The sequence below is a fragment of the Tarenaya hassleriana genome, unplaced genomic scaffold (assembly GCF_000463585.1).
Source record: "Tarenaya hassleriana unplaced genomic scaffold, ASM46358v1 Cleome1, whole genome shotgun sequence".
Lineage (NCBI taxonomy): Eukaryota > Viridiplantae > Streptophyta > Magnoliopsida > Brassicales > Cleomaceae > Tarenaya > Tarenaya hassleriana.
The window spans coordinates 152409-168230 of NW_010960187.1; the positions used below are offsets into that span (position 1 = coordinate 152409).

Sequence of the window (15822 nt, forward strand, 5' to 3'; positions counted from 1 at the left end):
GGGAAAGAGAATTCCTTTCCTTCGGAGACTTCTTCCATGGCGGAGAAAATCCCTAGGATTTCGAGATTTGAGGTGTGAGGGCTTAAAAGTGGTTTCCGCTGAAGAAAACTTCCATTAGAGGAAGGAGTTCGAGCTCTGAAACTGAAACTACGAAGAAGTGAATAGGGTTTCATTCATTTCATTTCTTCTTAGATTTCATATTGGGCTTGCATGGGCCTTATTTGTGAACAAGCCCATAATCTATAAGGCCCAAATGTCTCCAAAAGTTTCAACCGAAGCTTCTTTATTCGCCCAACTCCCTTTCCTTTTTAATTTCTATTTTAATTTTAATTTTTTTGACTTTCAAGCTTTTAGAGATCTCTTCCGCTCAGCAATTTCAGACATGTTGATTCCTAGATTTGCGCATTGTTAGATTTAGTAGAGAAGAATCTAATCATTTCCTCTGAGTCGGATTTCGTGTTGAGGATTGTTTAGCTGATCACCTTCTTCATTGTCTGAAAAAACCCGTGAGTTACATCAATCCTTCTTCTTGTTCTGGGTTTACTGGATATTGCTGTTTGTTTCAAATTTGCAATCGATCGTTTGGAAGTGATATGGAATCCGAAGCTTGATCTTTCTGGTGTTAAGTTTAATTGAATTAATGTTCTTTGATAACTTTGATGATTCTTGTTTTTCTACCTTTTTCGTCTTCTTCTTTTTTCCTGTTTATGATTGAGTTTGCCTTTATGGGTGTGGTTCAATTCTATGATTTGAGTGGATCTACCCATTGGGTCGGTTCTGAATCGTGGTTATGATAGGGTACTTTAGTTTGGAGTTGTATATGTTACAATTATATTTAGACCAATGGCTTTATCATACGATTACATCAGCTTAGGTTTCTATAATGGGAAAATGGTGATGCCTATATTGGTGTTATTAGGTTTGGGGTTTAGGGCTTTGGGATGACATGAGGTTGCTCAGAGAGGCTTGATGTTTTCAGGTTGTCACTGCTGAAGGGTAGCTGAGATTTGGGACTAAAATGCGTGCACCGTCTCTTCTCGCGCAATGCTTGCCTGGCTTGGTGCCTTGTGACCGTGGCAGTATGTCTACATTATCAGACAGGGATTTGCAGCTTCCAACACCAGCGGTTGAGATTGTACCTTCTAAGGTTTGTCATCATGAACATAGCACGAGTTCTTCGTAGTGAAGTTCATAACCATTATCTGATTGAGATATACGAAGAAATGCCCTCCATTGAAGCTGATGATTTCGCATTTCGGGAATGGAAGAGGCAGGTACATTGTTGGTTAGCTGCAATAACTTGAATTGTTAAAAATGCTCCTGTTTTTCTTCCACAGACAGCTCATCCATACAAGTATTCGGGGGAGAACATGGACGTGCAAGGGTTACACATATTCAAGGTACCTCAAAACTCTAATCTTGAGGGTAGTTAAGGTTTTTTTGTGTTAATGCGTCCAGTTTGCCTCCTGAGGCCTGGGAGGAAAGTGTTCGAATTTGTTATTAGAATCTTTGTCCAAGCATTATGTGCGAAATAGATGGGAAGGTACCATGATGCTGTAGGGTATTATAATGCTGGCTTAGATAAGATCTACTATCTTATTCATATGGAGGTGGGAAAGAGCATCTGAGTCATTATTCATTATTTTCTTCATTTAAATGTTGCATCCATTATTTTCTTGCAGGGGAAAGTAAGTGTTGCTGATATAATCGGGCTCTCTGTTGCAGAAATTACTCCACTAAAACATGATGGTATGCATTTCACATATTGGCATTCTGATCTTTCTTGCCTTTGGGATGACTTGGGCTTCTGAAACATGGATAAGATCTATGAGTTGTCATCAAAAGTATAGAACTGCATCTGCATCTGGGGCAATGTTGTTTTTTTATTTAATACTATGATTGTAACTGTTCAGCGTCTCTTAGAAGTTGGGAAAGCTCTATTGATCTTCTTAGTGTCCTCAAAAACGAGATTCGTGATGGACAACTGAGCTTCAGGGGCAAGAGGGTCCTTGAGGTAGTGCCTCCTCTTCTGTATTGCACCTTCATATCTTGCAAAGTAATGCTAATCACGTAGATTTATCTTCCTTTGGCATGTAACATTCTGCAATTAGCCGGGCTTGGTTTTGGATGAGCAGCAATGTGGATCTCATATTTGTGTATTCCTACTGAAATAACTGCTCGGTAGTGATTAGTTTACTTTATATATCTTTCTAAAAAATGTCTCTTAGTTACGTTTTTCACAGTCTTGTCACGATTTTTATTGTTTTCCTGTCACGGAAAAACTCCGTCAGTCTTGTCACGATTTTTATTGTTTTCCTGGCACGGAAAAACTCCGTCAGCTCGAATTTTCTTCTCTCTATTATTTTCTTATTCAAGTTTTTTTTTTTGGAAGGTTTTGTGCTGCAATCATGTTCCATGATAACAAACAACTTGTATTCTATTTCATGTAACTTTTTGTATGCTGACTTATAGTTTTACGATTTTGGTGATGGCAACAGCTAGGTTGTGGTTATGGAGTTCCCGGGATATTCGCTTGCTTGAAAGTGGGTGGGCTTATCTTGTAACATTTCATTCACTGCTTGCTTCTACACAATTTGCTGACTCCTACCCAATATCGTGGTTTGTTCAGGGTGCTTCTACGGTCCACTTTCAAGACCTCAATGCCGAAACAGTGAGATGTACAACAATACCAAATGTCCTGGCAAACCTTGAGCAAGCCAGGGACAGGCAGAGCCGACAGCCTGAAAGCCCGCTTACACCATCCAGACAATCTGTGTCAGCTTCTGTCCGTTTCTATGCAGGAGACTGGGAAGAGCTTCCAACCGTCCTGTCCATAGTTAGAAACGATGTCTCTGAGCCAACCACAGTAATGAACCTGAGCTTCTCGGAGGAGGACTTCATGGATGGATGTAGTAGCCAAGACGGGAGTGCGATTGGACAACAGGATTTCTCGTCAAGACGTTCAAGGAAACTTTCAGGCAGTCGGGCATGGGCAAGAGCCAATGAAACGGACCAAGGAGAGTGTGGATACGACATTATCTTGATGACTGATATCCCCTACTCTGTCACCTCTCTAAAGAAACTATATGCCCTCATAAAGAAGGTCAGTTCTCTTTCACTGTAATCACCGTTGTGAATCAAGAGACAGAAATATGAAAAACATACCAATGGTGGTCCATGTTAAATGTGTCTGAATCAGTGTGTGAGACCACCATATGGAGTAGTTTACTTGTCCACCAAGAAACACTATGTCGGGTTCAACTGTGGAGCAAGACACCTGAGAAACTTGGTTGATGAAGAAGCCATTTTCGGAGCTCATCTGGTGAAGGAAACAGCCGACAGAGACATCTGGAAATTCTTCCTCAAGTAGGGTACTGAACTCAAAACAATACACCATGGTTTCCTTGATTTGCTTACATTAACTAAACAGAGCATCTGTATAATGTAATATCCATGAAAGTTTTCTGCTTCTTTTAATTTTTTTTCCCTTTCTTTTTTTGAAATTGTTGATTCAGCTACGAGGAATTGTGGCTCACATTGTGTACCTACTACCTACCTTTCCTCTGTGCTGTTTTGCTATGAAATCCTTTGGATTTTCAGTTGTATATTGATACGGCAATCTGATACTTTCCTTGTCTTCTCTTCGTATTTTGTGTGTGTATTCGTATATGCGTTCTCGCTATATTGTACACATTGGTGGGACTTTATCATTTGAGAAGGGTCTAAAGATTCAAATTCCAAATTTCAGTGTCGAATATTACAAGGAAGGAAAGTTTCGGGGCAAATCTGAAAATATCCTGGATTTCTTAACTGATGTCAGAGAATGTAGCTTTTTGCTTCCTAGTGTCTTCAATGTAGCGAGAGAGAGATATATTTCGACCAAGAGGGGGAGATGATTCCATTGAGCCGGAAACCGGAGTGGTCGGACGTTGTTTGGCTGCCCCAAGACGATCATCGAATACGGTGGTTCCGGTCGCAGACAAGGAAGAGTGCAGGGAGACGATGGATTACTTTCGGATCATTTTTGGACGTTGTTCCGCTGCCCCAAGACGATCATCTCTTCTCTGCTCTTAATATGATCGACTGTTCTAATCAAATTTCCTTTCCAAAGGCATCATCGCCGATGGGTTGCAGAGAAATCGGGCCCTGGTGTTGTTGCAGGCAAAGAACTCGACTTCAATCGTGGGGTTTGTTCAGTTGATGCCAAGCATTAACCGTCAGCATCATGCTTGTGAAAGCACGGCTTTCTTACAACATGTCTCGTCTCTGGCCAATGTTGAGAAACATGGTTTCCGTGTGCAGTGGGCAATTCAGGGCATTAGGAGGATGGGAAGATGAGCTTGATTGCTGTCTTTAACAGTTCTGCATGGAATCGGCTCCATCGACCAACCCTCCTATCCGTCTACTGTGTGTGTTAACTGGATATTTCTTTTACGGTTGATCCGCCTTTTCAAATCGTCTTCCCTAATGTTTGCAAAGGTATTTCGTTGTGACTAAATCTCCCTTACAGGGAGGCATGGAAGCCATGAGAGAATCTGAAGCAAGCTACACCATCAAGGGCATTTTGGCTCTCAGAGAAGTTAGTAATAAGTCAGATATTTTAAAATTTCCATCAGTTTTTGGACGTTGTTCCGCTGCCCCAAGACGATCATCTCTTCTCTGCTCTTAATATGATCGACTGTTCTAATCAAATTTCCTTTCCAAAGGCATCATCGCCGATGGGTTGCAGAGAAATCGGGCCCTGGTGTTGTTGCAGGCAAAGAACTCGACTTCAATCGTGGGGTTTGTTCAGTTGATGCCAAGCATTAACCGTCAGCATCATGCTTGTGAAAGCACGGCTTTCTTACAACATGTCTCGTCTCTGGCCAATGTTGAGAAACATGGTTTCCGTGTGCAGTGGGCAATTCAGGGCATTAGGAGGATGGGAAGATGAGCTTGATTGCTGTCTTTAACAGTTCTGCATGGAATCGGCTCCATCGACCAACCCTCCTATCCGTCTACTGTGTGTGTTAACTGGATATTTCTTTTACGGTTGATCCGCCTTTTCAAATCGTCTTCCCTAATGTTTGCAAAGGTATTTCGTTGTGACTAAATCTCCCTTACAGGGAGGCATGGAAGCCATGAGAGAATCTGAAGCAAGCTACACCATCAAGGGCATTTTGGCTCTCAGAGAAGTTAGTAATAAGTCAGATATTTTAAAATTTCCATCAGAAGCCCTTATAGCTCAGTGGTAGAGCGTCAGTCTTGTAAACTGAAGGTCCGTAGTTCGATCCTGCGTGAGGGCATGTTTTTGGTTTTATTTATCATTCTCTCCCCTCTTTTTTTGATCCTCAGATACTGAAGCATTTTGGGGAAAGCATCAATGGCGTTTCTGACGTTATGAGTAACTGTAAGTGTTATAGCAGAGGATCTTATTACATGCAATATAAACACAACTCTGAAAGTTCCTCTTGGCAACAAAAACATGTCACGAGGGTCCTGCAATTAAACTATCAACATCAAAGCTTACATCGCCATTCTAAGGATTCACACAATACAGGAGTCAAGAACATCTACAAACGTTTCAGGTACATGCCTTTTTTTTTTTTACATTTCTTCCACTGCTGTGGTACATGCAGCAAGTTTTTGGAGGCTAATCCCCAGCTCGCACGGAAATTTCCTCGCCGAAAATACACTCTCCACAGGGTTTTTTCGTGTTTCTGAAAAGTTTACGGACAAAGGGCAATTGTAGGATTATGGCCGCACATATTCTGCAAATGATGTAACAAAAGACACAGAATTCTTGGTTCTTAAACTTGGTCGGATCTCAAAATGACATGGAAAAGAAAAAAGGCAAAGATCTCCATCCATACTTACAGCCCACTGACTTCTGGCTTCTGTCATGGCGAAACCCATTGGTAGTCAGAAGTGATCTGATTGAACTTGAATAAATTATTTTCATAGGCCATAAATGAATCCTAGAAGCAGAGCAAATTCAGTCATGAAACCCGGCATGTCACACTAGAACATACAATATCAAAGTAGCCAAAAGAAGTGAATGAAAAAGATTTTTGAAGTAAAATCCATACGGGTTCCTTTCTAATCCAATGGTTATAGGATCTATATGATATAACGAAAACTAAAAGCATACCTCCAAAAGCAGCAGCACACATCTTTATGCCAGAAGGGTGATTCCTTGGCATCTTTATATCAGGTTTTACTCCTTTTAATCAGGTTTTTACCAAAAGATTGACTGGGAGAAAATCTGGAAGGAAGTAAATAGCCATTCTTCTGTCACTGCAAAATATGTTCCATATGCGGGATGTTCAAACAAGTAACTCTGTCGGCTCCTGCCCATTAATGGTTTCGCTCTTTTCCTGAAGGGGAAAATGAGAAAGATGAAGCAACAATGGTATCCTTTTGCATAAAACCAACAAATATGGGGTTTCCTGCGGGTAGAAAATGGGTGAGAACGAGTAGAACCCACCTGCTCCGCCACATTTGATGCCAAACAGTTCTTGCCTGCATTGTACTGGAAGATTAATTTGGAATAAGCTTTTGCATTTGTATCTTTGACGGGCTCTGATTCAGACAGATTTGGGGATCTACTGGTCTTACAAGGAGAGCATGAAGCTTTCAGCCGGTAGGGCGTTGTTTCCGATGATGATGTTTCAGAACCACCTCCTCCTGGACATATAGGAGTAACAGTACTCGAGTTTCCAACTTTGCGAGGACTTTCTTGGGATGGATTCTCCGAAATTTCATTAGGGAGCTCACCCATCAGATTATCTCGTGTATCAAGAGTACTTGGACATTCTGCAGTAACAGTAACAGAATCACTTGCCGTCTTCTTTCCAGGAGACATAACACAGTCCAACTCAAGTGAAACCATGCAGCAACTGTTACTACACAATTCAGCACAAGAGACAATCTGGCCAGGTGCTGAAGCATCAGGATCAGGTATGTACAAATTATGCCTTTGGTCTTCCTTATACCTGTCCGAGGCATCTCTTTTTGTGCTGCATGGCTCTATCACGGTTGACGTTAAAGATCCTCCACCGCTGGGCTGATGATCGGGTGGTATTTGACTGTTGCCTTTCAATGGCAGGCTTATAGAAGATTCTTCCACTGCAGGACCATCCTTGCCTAACCCAGGATTTACGTTCAAAGGGGACTCACTTTTTTGTTTCTTACTCTCTGTATGGTAATCGGTGCCCTCATCAGAAAGTCGAGATTTCTTGGAACGGATGCTATTACATATACGGACCTCATTTGTCATACTATTGATCCAGTCTGATGGGTTGAAATTTAGATCAACTGAAAGGTTGATACCCTCTTCTGAACTGACATGAAACTCAAACGTGGAATACGTTCTACATCGTGGGGAATGAGTTTCTTGAGGACGTTCATCTGTGTTTAACTCTGTTGTTCTATTTTCTAACCAACAGTCCATTCCCCGATGAAGATCCTTCCCCGAATCTCCTGTTGGGCCTTTTTCATTCAAACTCCTGATAAATTGACGAGCACATGCAGATTCAACAGAACCACCATGCATTTCCTGCAACTCCACGACGAGATTTAGGATACCTCAAAACTTACAAAGCAAAAGAGCGGGAAAAAAAAACATCAAAGGACATTGGGGACGATGACGAAGATGTGCAGGATCTGACATAAAGAACGAAACCATGATATCCCTATTTTAATAGTGCATGTTTCAGTGTTTCTCAGGAGTTTGTCAACAAAACAAAATAATAGGAAACTCTATCAAACTCATCGATGCATAGTATTTTCATTTCCTAGACTAGAAGAAGGAACAAGGTAGCCCTCAGGCCTCAGTAAACTAACAGGAAATGCATATACCATAGAAGCAGTGCAAATAGATGTGATGCACAAATTGTAGCCCAAAAATCATATTTACGCGCAGAGACGATTGACAATAAGTTGAATCAAACCTGGTAATATGTCTTATCCACAAGGGTAAAGCCTGTATCTCTAGCCCTTGCAGTTTGAGAATGAACCTCTCTGATATTTTCCAATTTACTATCATCATAACCTGCACAGATACACAAACATTAATCTTCATGAATAGTTCAACCTAAAAGCAAGAAACACTCAGCCAACAGAAGATTAACCGACCTTTTTTCGCATTCCCTGTTCCACTCAAACTGTTTCTCTGAAATTTTATGACATGACAGGATTAAATCAGTTGCCAGAAAAAGAAAACCGGTTGAGATAGATCAGGACATGTGAACATGTTGATTGTTCGATAAGCAAAACACGAAAAAAGCATCTTGATGATTCCAGATTACAATTCATCCCTACGAGTGAAGATGCAACAATTTCCATCTCTCCTCAGCTAATTCTAAGAAGTTAGTAACGCCGCGGGGGCAAAGGCATACCTCAAAATAAGAAGCCAGTGATTCAGCCATGTCCGAACTTGACCTGTTAGCCGGCAAGTTATATTTCTTGCATAAACTTTGAAGCTCTTTACGCGAGAAGCTACAGTAGAAATCCACGTCCTCTTTCCTCACCATCTTCCACCGCTACTACATCATTTCAAAAGGAAGTAAACCCAGATTGGAAAACAGATCAATGGACACCATTCAACTAAGCAGCGTAGTGAACAGATACTTGAAAGTTGAAACTGGGATCAAAGAGAACAGACAGAACATTATGAAAAACCAAACATTGACAATCCAACCTTTGCTCATACTTTCAAACCTTTGGAAATTCCTGAAGCAACGAACCGATTACCGAGCATAAATTAACGGATAAATCACGAATGGGAAAAGAAAATGTTTACCTGACGCTCGCTATATCTATAATCCTAGCTAAGGTACTGGAGAAGAAACGAAGGCAAGAGAATTTTGAAACCTCTACCGAAGATACTTCACCGAAACATACCCAATAAACGAACATAGAAATTTCAATTTAATTCCTTCAGTTGCATTTCCCAGAAGAAACTGAACAGAAAACGAACAAGCTTAAACCGTTTTCATCAAGAGCATAACAAAGTTTGGAAGTAAAAGACGCGTTCGACGAATTCCATGGGAAACTTCAGTGAGTTTTACCTGATGGGGAGATTTTTCCGGGAATTCTGCCGAGAAAGAGAGAAAATTTCTGGGAAAAGTAACTCGCTTTTGAAATCCGCGAGTACGGGGAAAGACCAGACCAGACCGAACAGACGAAACAAGCCACTTCCGATAATTTGACTTTTGAATCTGTAGGAGAAATCGAGCTGACGACGAATTCTGAAAATATAGAATAATTTGGGCCTTATGAGGCCCAATGTAAGCCCATTAAGCGGCTTGTCTCAATATACATATGCTTTGTTATTTGGACTGCTACACTTGATTACCATATAGCATATGGTCTCTTAGTTGTATCACTGCTTATTATAATATTATGTATAAATATAATGGTTACTATCGATAATCATTAATATAAAAAAAGTAAATGCAAAGAAAGAATTTTATATATAATCGATCCCACCGTTGGTGATAACGGTTTTGAAAATTTTGTTTAGGTATTTTGAAGTACCAGATACTTTCTATGATAAACATTTAAATTGAAATCTATTATGCAATTGTATTTTTAATAGCATTAGTGTCAATGTTTAGATTGGATTACTTTATAGTTTTTTAGTGGAATTATGTAGATTCTATATCTATCTATCTATGCACATTAATTGGTCAAATTAATAATATAACACGGTCCTATATTCCACAAATCTCTTGATATATATATATATAATTCAATATGTGAAGGATCTTTCGGAATCTGATATAGTGGCAAAAGAGTTCATGATTTTTCAAAACAGTATGTATTTGATTTCACACTCGAATGAATCTATAATTTTTTGGATGGTTTATCTATTTCACGTGATTTACAGATTATTACACAAAGTTGTGGGTTTATCACCACGTCCGAAAGACTGTGATTGCCAAACAAAAAATTTCTTTGTGCTAAGGTTGCATGAGGTGAAGACAATCCTAATGTCTGCACAAGCACAATACAAGTCAAAGAGTCTTGGATCTTGTTAAGCTAATAAACCTGCTAGAATATTAGTAATATTATGAAATATTAATGAGAAGAAACCATAAAGAATATATTATGTGTATCGGTCCCGTGTTAGTGTGATCCTTGGTTTAGGTCCTTTAGGATACTCAGTTAATAATATATATATATATATATATATATATATATATATATTATGTGATGATAAATTCCATGATCCAAAGAATATAAAAAATGCTGCGAGGATATATTTGATCGGAATGGAATCTTGGTAATTTTTCTAACTTGATAATTATTCACATTATTTTTTTTATAAAATTTGATCCTAATACTCCTAGATTGATAATTTCGAAAAACTAATTAGATAAAAAAAAAATTATCCACTGACATTAGAAAATTCAATTTAATCATTCATGAATTTGGGAAAAAAAATTGTTCGTTGTAAGACAAATGTGCATGTGATCGACTATAGAAAAAAAAAATACATTTGCACACTTTTTTTTAAAAGGGACACGTGTAAGGAAGTCCACCAATGGTGAAACGACGACACAAATTACAATGATTCCAAGATCCGTTAACATCGCCAACGACCAACGTATTGCTTTTTTCTAAGAAAATAAAGAAAAAGTATTGTATACCCTTCACTAACACAAAAATCATTAATAATTTATTAAATTTTGTTAGCTTTTATTAAGAATAAAATTAAAAACTATTTTAAAAAAATTATCTAAAAAAACTAAAATGACAATCATTTAGTAACATAAAAAAAATAGTTTGAAACGTCAATCATTATGAGATGGAAGGTAAAAGAAAATAAGTTACATATTTCCGGGAAAAAAATTTCTTATTTTAAATGAGAGAGCTACCAAATTCTATAGAATAACGATTAAATTCTCATATTTCTTTTATGAACTTTGAGGTGCTAGCAATAATAACAATAATATGTTCTCTTTTATGTTTTTGCTGTTCATTTTTTTTTTGTTCTCTCTTTTATGGAATTCAAATGAAGGAAATTAAGAAAACAAAAAAGTTAGAAGCTCAAAAATACAAGCCATTTTTTTAGTAAAATATATACATACATAGTCACTAATGTATTATACCGTATTCATCTTTGCTCTTTTTGGACCTTGGCTATTTCTGTAAATATAAGATTTTTTAGGCAATATGAAATTATACAAAATTATTTTCTTGCGGTTGGTATTAAACAACAATAATTAGAAAAAAGAGAGAAAAAAAAAATAAAGATTCATAGGATGAAGCCGACAATTAACTATATAAATCTAATAGTAAAACGGCCGGGACACAAGACAAAACCCCAAGAGAGCCGCAATTATGATCACGCGTTTTTGACAAATTTATTACTTAATTTAATGGATTCTCTCTAATCAGAATTTATTCTTCACGCGTTTTCGGGCATGTTTACACCATGATATTCTATTGTTTATTTTTTTTAGGGAGAAACTCATCAAAATACATAAATTTAATAAATACTATTAAAAATATATAAATTTATAAACCTTTGAAAAATATATCAATTTGTAAAATACTTTTAAATTTAGTATTTACATGGTTCGCCGAAAAATCGTCATATCAACGCCATCTTCTAAAAAACATCACATAATATATATATATATATATATATATATATATATATATATCTATATATGCTTAAATACATATATACACACAATATATATATATGTTTATACACGTATTCGTATACGTAAATACACTCAACTACGCACATATACATATACTTATACCTATATATACATGTATGTGTATATATAGGTATAAACATGTGTATGTGTATAGATGTGTTCATGTGTATAAGCATATATGTGTATACATGTACATATGTATATATTTGTATATATGTACGTGTATATGTGTATATATATGAGAATATTGTGTATATTTAATCTTGTTTTCTCCAACATATATTGCAGTGTATTCTCTCTCTCTCTCCATCGTCCTATAAATGGAGATGCGATTTCCTTTCCAAGTTTTTTCTCTACAACGAAAGAAACGACCAAAGTTCTCAGTTTCACAGAAACGCCTCCTCAACATCTCTCTTCCTCGTTTCTTCTGTTGTTGTTTCTGAGATTTCGTGTGAAGCTCAAGAAGGAGAATCGAAAAGCTTGACCCTTTACTATGCCCCCACTAATGGTGAGAATTTTCCTTCTGTACAATCTCTTCAACTCACGCCTCCTCTGTCTGATCCCCATCAAACTCAGAAGGCTTTTCCACGACGCCAACAATCCCAACAAGATTCCTCCGCCATCTCCGTCGAGAATAGACCCGGCGGAGCTGAAACGCGTCTTCCAGATGTTCGACAAGAACGGAGACGGCCGAATCACCAAAGAAGAACTCAGCGACTATCTAGAGAGCCTCGGCCTCTTCATACCCGACAAAGATCTGACACAGATGATCTGCAAGATCGATGAAAACGGAGATGGGTGTGTCGACATGGATGAGTTTGAGTCGTTGTACATGTCGATAATGGACGAGAACGATGAAGAAGACGATGGCATGAAGGACGCGTTCAACGTGTTTGACCAGGACGGAGATGGGTTTATCACAGTGGAGGAGCTGAAGTCTGTGATGGGTGGTTCCTTGGAGCTCAAGCAAGGTAAAACCCTAGAGGATTGCAAGAAGATGATCATCCAGGTAGATGTGGATGGTGATGGTAGGGTTAACTACAAGGAGTTTCTGCATATGATGAAAGGTAGCGGCTTTGGCAAGTTCAAGGCTTGAGACCCGATGTTTCTGTTTTTTTTTCCAATCGATTTGTTCCTTTTCTGTAAATAGCTTCTGATGGGTCAGATAATGTGCCTGCAAAAGCTTGCACAGTGCATATGACCTGCAACATATTCACCTTCTCATGCTGTTTTTATGTTCTTGCTTGAGATCTTTAGGGTTCCTATCAGCTTTCCGTATATATGTGCAGCAGTGTGATATTGTTTTGTAACCCATCCAGCAAATCGCAGAGAGAATCTATTAAGTGCAGCCCACACATCCATATATGCCTACAGGAACCCTAATTCTCTACGATTCATACTGTTGATTTTGTGTATATGAACTCGATAAAGTCCCCTAAAGACTTGGTCTGTTGACTGTTTTATTCAGCAACATTCTAACTGGGAATTCAGGCACGCTCAAGACCATTTATGTGAAAAAGAATAGATTTTGTCGCTCAGCATAAGCCTCAAGGACCGAACTCTGGAACAGAGAGTTGGTTCATGTCCTAAAACCCAGGGGTGGCATCCATCATCTTAGAACTGTGACATATACTTTCATTTCCATTCTGTCCTATGATTTCTTGACCGCAATAATCATTGAAACATTTATATTCATACACAAGCAAGAAGGGTACGCAAATGGAAATGAAATTGTATATCAGATTTTAAGAAGAGGAAAATGTTACAGAGGATCTTAACGGTGCTTTGAATCTCACTTACGGGGTGGATGAAAGGGCTGTATGTGTTTGTCCTACAAAACCCTGTTTTCCTGACCAAAATCAATTGCAGATACATCAAAACCAAACTTTTCAGGACACTTGGAAACGTGGGTTTGAAAAGAAACCTACGATTAGCAAGGGAAAAGAAGCAATAACAGCGCAAAATTGATCTGACAAGATACAAAAGCATCTGAAGGAAAAAAACTGAGAACATATCTATCTCTTAAATCAATGGGTGAAGAATATGACCGGAGATTTTTAACGAAAGACTATACGTTCTGCTGCTCTATCTCCCTCACACTGTCTACTATGTGTTGGATCCTCTTGGATAGGGAATTATTGTACTGCTCGATTTGCTCAAAGAGCATCTCTAGATGCCTTTTGTATGTTGCAGCTCTCTTTTTCTCCGCTGCTAGCTGCTGCATCAGCTCCTGGATTTTGTCGTGCTCATTCTGTGTCAAGGAAAACAAGGTTAGCATTCAACCTTTTCGAATAATGAACTAGACTGAAGCAGCCAAAGAATCTATCAGGACAGGAATATGCTATAGTAATCAATCAAGAACTAGGAACAACGATTCAGGGGTTCATTTCTGTTTCTATGACCATTTAGGACAAACAAAACATGTCTATGCAGATTCTCATACAGTAACTGATCGGCATGTCTATGGATCTCATACCTTGTTTGTAAAACAACGGTTAAACTGCTATACTCAAATGTTGCAGGAACTGAAAATTTACATATGTGACTTCAGTGATCCGATAGCGAGTAGTTCAACCAGAAGATCTATACTTTAGGTCGGTAATATGTTGCCATATCCAAGGGGGCAAAGCAGCAAGTCACTTACGGGATATTGATCATAAATGCAACCCCTTCGAACCCTTCCAGGCATCAAAGGATGAGTATGCTCCTTGACGAACTTTGTGATAACCCATTTCCCAGAATTTTCCTTTCTCACCAAAATCATTGCCCTGCAACCAACCCTTGTCTCTGCCCGTTGCCTAATAACCTTGTCACGCTTGCTAGGTAACCTGTAACCCTCCTTGTTACAAACAAGTTGCCGGCCGATGGGAGATCCATCATGTCTCGACCGTGAAAGTTTACTTACACGGATGACGAATCCTTCTCGTGTGGCATATGCATTATAAAATGCATGTGCAGCTGCTTCAGATTCAAACTCCTGCCCGACATAGGGCTCATCTGCTGGGACCTCTGGCATAGCTGGAACTCCTACAGGGGTATCCCTCTCTGCAGAATCTGGATCTACTTTATGAACTTCATCTTGCTCGAGCATTGCTTGACCGGAATTTTGACCAATTTCATTCTGGTTCTCGACGGTGTTAGCCTCTAGTCCGTCTGGACATCCCATCATCCCAGCAGAAACATCATTTTCGATCCTGAAATCCACTGGAAAAAGGGGGTTGTATTATGATTTCCGTTCAGCATTGTAAGAGGAGAACAATCGATTATCAAGCCCCTAGCAGCCTCTCTAAAAAATTCCAAGAACCCTGACAGACTAGATCATCGACAACCTTACGTGGCCAACAAAACCACAACGGAAATGCTCGAGAAAGGCCCCATTATTTTCTTTATTCTCTTAGAAACACGACGGTAAGCCTTAAATCACAGCCTCTATAGGCTCTACAACATGACTGTCACTGAAAATCTCTAGTTCAAGAAGTGAATACAAACAGGACTGCAGAATCCTCTTCACAACACTGAAAAAAAAAAGAGAAAAAAACAGAACTCAAAGAAGAAAAGAGAAGAAACGGTTCTTTGTGCACCGTAACATTCCATAGAAGGGTTTATGAATGCTCAAATCCATCAACCGTATATACAAACAGAGTTTACAGAGTCGTGATTTCAGATGCTGAGGAGACCAAAGCTGAAAATTTTATAAGACACTGGACGCAGAAATATCGAGAGTTCAGCAAGTTTCCCGCTTCCATTTCTTTTTCGTCTCCAATCCCAAACTTTCCAATTGCCCAGACAGGGTTAAGCCAAAAATCCCAAATCCATATTAGCAAATTGATGCATTCGTCGTCCAAAACCACCAAAACTCGATTGAATCACACAGAAGCAAAAACCGGAAACCGGAAATGATCAATAGAGTATTCTAATTCTACAGAGTAAAGGGTACGAAAAAAAAAAAAGCTTACTATCGGAATATTCGCCGCCGGCATATGTCGTTCGGAGACGACAAACGATTAGGTCTCGATGGCGAGACGGAGACGGTGTGGGTTCAGGGATTACCAGATGACGTGGCGAGCGATGATTGGGTCAATATTGGTAAAAGTCAACCCACCCTAAATCGGACCCTGAAGGTTATCGACTTTTCTGTTCCTCCGGTGCGCTTCACCTCTTCCGA

At 39.0% G+C, this 15822-nt stretch overlaps 5 protein-coding genes and 1 non-coding gene across 10 annotated transcripts in view; 3 read left to right on the plus strand and 3 right to left on the minus strand.

Moving 5' to 3' along the window:
- The window catches only part of LOC104798327 (isoleucine--tRNA ligase, cytoplasmic-like), a 1249-nt gene extending 991 nt beyond the window's left edge, over positions 1 to 258 (minus strand). The window contains exon 1 of the mRNA XM_010521438.1: positions 8 to 258. The gene's annotated coding sequence lies outside the window, so the exon portion shown is untranslated. The remainder of the gene's footprint in view (positions 1 to 7) is intronic.
- A 111-nt stretch (positions 259 to 369) lies between these two features.
- LOC104799618 lies at positions 370 to 3640 on the plus strand. The gene is made up of 8 exons (XM_010522545.2): positions 370 to 506; positions 980 to 1147; positions 1338 to 1400; positions 1683 to 1749; positions 1914 to 2014; positions 2499 to 2543; positions 2630 to 3103; positions 3200 to 3640. Exons 2-8 carry the CDS (start codon positions 1019 to 1021, stop codon positions 3368 to 3370), a joined length of 1050 nt encoding a protein of 349 aa, XP_010520847.1. The 5' UTR covers positions 370 to 506; positions 980 to 1018; the 3' UTR covers positions 3371 to 3640.
- Positions 3641 to 5213: 1573 nt separating this feature from the next.
- TRNAT-UGU lies at positions 5214 to 5285 on the plus strand. The gene has a single exon. It is a non-coding gene; the product is annotated as a tRNA-Thr (tRNA).
- Positions 5286 to 5384: 99 nt separating this feature from the next.
- Positions 5385 to 9186, minus strand: LOC104800392. 5 transcript variants are annotated; one of them, XM_010526538.1, is made up of 9 exons: positions 9051 to 9186; positions 8379 to 8525; positions 8116 to 8152; positions 7932 to 8032; positions 6598 to 7537; positions 6467 to 6511; positions 6131 to 6356; positions 5857 to 5957; positions 5385 to 5750 (listed from the first exon to the last, which is right to left on the minus strand). In XM_010526538.1, the coding sequence occupies exons 2-7, from the start codon at positions 8511 to 8513 to the stop codon at positions 6337 to 6339; spliced, it is 1278 nt and encodes a 425-aa protein (XP_010524840.1). In that variant the 5' UTR covers positions 8514 to 8525; positions 9051 to 9186; the 3' UTR covers positions 5385 to 5750; positions 5857 to 5957; positions 6131 to 6336. The 5 variants fall into 5 exon arrangements, with proteins under 5 accessions (XP_010524840.1, XP_010522669.1, XP_010523359.1 ...); XM_010524367.1 differs by having other exon boundaries at positions 6467 to 7537; positions 8379 to 8522; XM_010525057.1 differs by having other exon boundaries at positions 5857 to 5912; positions 6467 to 7537.
- A 2762-nt stretch (positions 9187 to 11948) lies between these two features.
- Positions 11949 to 12892, plus strand: LOC104803322 (calmodulin-like protein 7). Its single transcript, XM_010527565.1, has one exon. It carries the CDS (start codon positions 12151 to 12153, stop codon positions 12751 to 12753), a length of 603 nt encoding a protein of 200 aa, XP_010525867.1. The 5' UTR covers positions 11949 to 12150; the 3' UTR covers positions 12754 to 12892.
- Positions 12893 to 13369: 477 nt separating this feature from the next.
- On the minus strand, positions 13370 to 15816 carry LOC104804149 (protein FAR1-RELATED SEQUENCE 1). The gene is made up of 3 exons (XM_010528720.1): positions 15614 to 15816; positions 14302 to 14861; positions 13370 to 13908 (listed from the first exon to the last, which is right to left on the minus strand). Coding segments are annotated over exons 1-3 (744 nt in total). The 5' UTR covers positions 15615 to 15816; the 3' UTR covers positions 13370 to 13725.
- Positions 15817 to 15822: the final 6 nt, after the last annotated feature.

Coding starts and splice junctions, on each gene's coding strand:
- LOC104799618 (XM_010522545.2), top strand. CDS start 1,019: ATGCGTGCACCGTCTCTTCTCGCGCAATGCTTGCCTGGCTTGGTGCCT. Junction 1,401..1,682: donor AAGGGTTACACATATTCAAG/GTACCTCAAAAC, acceptor ATTTTCTTGCAG/GGGAAAGTAAGTGTTGCTGA. Junction 2,015..2,498: donor GGGGCAAGAGGGTCCTTGAG/GTAGTGCCTCCT, acceptor TGATGGCAACAG/CTAGGTTGTGGTTATGGAGT.
- LOC104800392 (XM_010524367.1), bottom strand. CDS start 8,513: ATGGTGAGGAAAGAGGACGTGGATTTCTACTGTAGCTTCTCGCGTAAA. Junction 8,153..8,378: donor CACTGGCTTCTTATTTTGAG/GTATGCCTTTGC, acceptor ATAAAATTTCAG/AGAAACAGTTTGAGTGGAAC. Junction 7,538..7,931: donor TGGATAAGACATATTACCAG/GTTTGATTCAAC, acceptor GTGGAGTTGCAG/GAAATGCATGGTGGTTCTGT.
- LOC104803322 (XM_010527565.1), top strand. CDS start 12,151: ATGCCCCCACTAATGGTGAGAATTTTCCTTCTGTACAATCTCTTCAAC.
- LOC104804149 (XM_010528720.1), bottom strand. Junction 13,909..14,301: donor GCATTTATGATCAATATCCC/GTAAGTGACTTG, acceptor TCCTTGACACAG/AATGAGCACGACAAAATCCA.